General features: G+C 45.2%; 1 protein-coding gene across 1 annotated transcript; it reads right to left on the bottom strand.

Moving 5' to 3' along the window:
* Positions 1 to 688: 688 nt before the first annotated feature.
* On the bottom strand, positions 689 to 2,391 carry PRR9 (proline rich 9). Its single transcript, XM_045475069.1, has 2 exons — positions 2,293 to 2,391; positions 689 to 1,826 (listed from the first exon to the last, which is right to left on the bottom strand). Exon 2 carries the CDS (start codon positions 1,804 to 1,806, stop codon positions 1,480 to 1,482), a length of 327 nt encoding a protein of 108 aa, XP_045331025.1. The 5' UTR covers positions 1,807 to 1,826; positions 2,293 to 2,391; the 3' UTR covers positions 689 to 1,479.
* Between the last annotated feature and the right edge of the window lie 1,003 nt (positions 2,392 to 3,394).

The raw sequence follows: 3,394 nt of genomic DNA, 5'->3' as shown, positions 1-3,394 counted from the left end.
GGCCTAGGAGGGTGAGTGAGGGGCTCCTTTAGCTCTCAGGAGACTGGCCCTTGACATAAGGGTCCAAGTTAGACCTTGGGGCACCACTGAGGAAGCATCTATGTATTCTTTCATATGTCTTGCTTCTGCTGGACCCTTTCAGTAAGGGGAAGTGGACTACATGGGGCAGGGAGGTGACCTGGGCTGACTTGGCTCTTCTTAAAACTGGGGTCGCAGGGCAGACAATTTCTCTATCTCAGACTCTATCTCAGAGGCATGCTTAATTCTTGCTTCTGACAAGGATGCTATGTTTATAAGGTGTCATGGATTCACTTGGGACCCCTTCTTCCATACAACTCTCCTCATCCCCATCTGAGACCTTTCTTCTGAAGGCAAGTATCAGAGAGGAGAGAACCCATAGTAGCAAGAATTCTGGACCTAAAGTTCTGAGGACAGGTCCCAGGCCCTGTTGGATTCTCCCAGGTGTGAAGTGTGTGTATAGATGAGCCCACGATGTGTTGTGGGGGAGGGTGGAGGAGTCCAGGTGATCCTCTGTCATGGAGCCTCTGTCAACATTGTTGTTCTATGCTTCTGTAAGGTCTCTTTCTCATTCCTACTCCATATTGTCCATAAAAGGGGGAACAAAATCATCACAAGGATGGCCTGTGATTGGGTGGTGGGAAGGAAAGAGCACACATTAAGTCAGACATCAGCCTTGGGATCAGCTTTATTCTGTATTTTACCTTCACAAGGGAGAAGAAAGCAATGAAGCTGAAGAGAAGACTAGGCTGCACCACACAGACACAAATCACATGTCTAAAGAATGTACGTGAAATTACAGGGTCCAAAGCAGACCAGACATCAAGCACAAAGATCAACCAGGATCCCAGACATCCTATCTCATCTGTCCTGTTTAGATTCAACCATTTACATATGTATTTTTTTTATTTTTAAAAGCAGAACTAACATTCCAATGTCCAATAATTTGCTGTTCCTTTTTAGAATGCAGAGACTAAATGATTCAATTTTTTATTTCTGTAGTGCCACCAACCTCTTCTCCGTATTCATGGTGGTGGTGGTGGTGGTGGTGATCGTACAAGGTCCATCAAATTTCAGCTTTTTTTGAGGCTTGAGTGAGAGGCTGATACTCTGAATGAGGAACGAAAGCACCCTTGGCTGTTACACACTCAAAGCTGGGTGAGTTTGTGCCCCAAGGGAGCTGAACTAGGCTTCTGTGGTCTCCCCTTATAACTGCACTATTCCTATGATGGCAACCTTCTATTAGACTGCTGTGAACAATACTTATTCACAAAGATTGATGAAATACAGAGAGAAATGTCTTCAGAGACAACAGACCCGGTCCTGGAATACTGAGGAAACCAGGAGGCAAGAACAAGGTGCACACAGAGGTATCCACAGGTGAAGGCTACCATAGCATGAGCTTGGGTTGGGTTTTCATCTGTTGGCCATCTTCTTGACCCCAGATGGCATTATGAGAAGTTAATTTCCCTTGCCAGGGGGCAAGCACTTCTCCTGGACTTTCTGTGGACAAACTTCCACACATTTTGTCTGAGATAGCTCCTGGCATGGCTCCACACACTGAGATGGGCATTGGTCTTGGCTTTGCTGTGGGCAACTTTCTTGGCATAATCCCTGGCACTGAGGAAGACAAACCTCCTGAACTTGCACTGGGCACTTCTCCTGGCAGGGGTCCTGGCATGGGGGAAGGCACACTTCCTCAGCATTTGCCTGGCACTGCTCTTGGGACTTTTGAAGACATGGAGGAGGCACACATGGCTGCTTGCACTGCTGTTCATTAAGGGACATCTTAGGATAGGTAGCAGAACCTGAAACAAACACAAGATTTGAAATTAATTGCATTAACAATATCAGGCTGGGAACTGGGAAATGAAGGGTTAGTAGAGGGAAATGGGGAGTAATTGATCACTAACCCTAATAACCTATTTGTTTGCTGTTTTTTATTCTTTTCTCTTTTCTATCCCTACGTCAGCTCCCTCTGACACCCATCTCCTAACTGGGAATATTCTCATAGCTCTTGTCTGGATACCCATAGCCCAATTCTACCTGACACCACAGTTCTACCAGAGGTTTTCCCTTCTCTTCTATTTGACAATTTCTTTTTGAAAATCAGATGCAGGATACTAAATGGAATACACAGGATGGAGTGGAAGTCCCAGGAAGTGGCAAACCACTAAAAATCAGTGGAAAGTATAAAGCCCAATGGAGGAAGAGGACAGCCTCAAGGTAGAGCAGGAAGTGAGAGGGAGAGAGGGCACAGATGTCTCCACTTACCTGTCTTCAACAAGACTCCACAAAGGATGTGGATTGCAGGGCCCGACAAGGTAGGGGCTTTTATATAGTGCCTGGTCCTGCCTCCTACAGAACTGACTGGTCACGTGGGACAATGTTCTAATTGTGGAGTCACCATAACGAGCTTCCTCTGAAATTGCCCATGGTTTGAGTCACTGCTTGGGATGCCTGTTAATCAGCCTCCATGTGGGCCTCTGGGTCCTCACCAGACCTCAGCAGGGAGGGGCTCCTCTTAGATCTCTCTCATTAAAGGTAGCAGCAAAAGAATGTTCATAAAACGTTATCTCAGTCTGTTAAACTGGTATTGGGTTCCTTGTCTGTCCAAACTGGTTCAGGATGTGGTGAGAGATAAGATCCACCTTATTCATCTTGCTTTCATCAATGGGGAGATTTATGTCTAAGGCCTAGGGTCTGTCTGTGTCAAGGACATGTATGGCCTATTTCGGACATTTCCTCTGGATACCTCTTCATTGGGCCTGGAAAGTCACACTTCCTGACCCAAAGAAGATGGGTTGTCTTGTGGTTTCAAGTGCACAAAGGCCCTACAGCCTCCTGAAGAGAGTGATTTTCCCTCATAGAAGGCTTGAGAGAAATTGGACTCATTTGTTACTTGTAGGGTGAAGGAGAAGAGGAAAAGGAGAAGACAGGTAATCTTCATCTTCTTAATTTTTATTTATGTCATTTCTAAAAGTGGATTTACAGAGTTTTCACAGTGACCAAGAAAACAGGATATGGCAAGGTTGGTCTGCCTCCTTGCCTTCTCAGAACTCAGGTCAATAAAAGCCAGGGGGATGAAAGGAAAAGTGTAAAAGCAAACACACCCAGTTTTCTCTACATCCAAACCTCGGTGTGAGCTGCCACTTTTGTCTTGGGTGCCCTCTCTCTCTGTGACTTGTGAAACCCTAAGCATACTGCAAGGCTGAATTCAAGTCCACCCCTTCCAAGAGCCTTTGCTGATTAATCTAAACAAGAAACAAATTTACCTCCTTCTGAACTCCCATACTGGTTATTGTTGGTGCTATTTATATGATATTTGCTATAGTTATTGGGAATCCTACTTATTTAAATACAAGATCTTATTGCT

This window comes from Leopardus geoffroyi, chromosome C1 (assembly GCF_018350155.1).
Source record: "Leopardus geoffroyi isolate Oge1 chromosome C1, O.geoffroyi_Oge1_pat1.0, whole genome shotgun sequence".
NCBI classification, from domain to species: Eukaryota; Metazoa; Chordata; class Mammalia; order Carnivora; family Felidae; genus Leopardus; species Leopardus geoffroyi.
Note: the sequence above shows the minus strand (reverse complement) of the source record. Positions and strands in the feature narration are given on the sequence as shown.

Coding starts and splice junctions, on each gene's coding strand:
- PRR9 (XM_045475069.1), bottom strand. CDS start 1,806: ATGTCCCTTAATGAACAGCAGTGCAAGCAGCCATGTGTGCCTCCTCCA.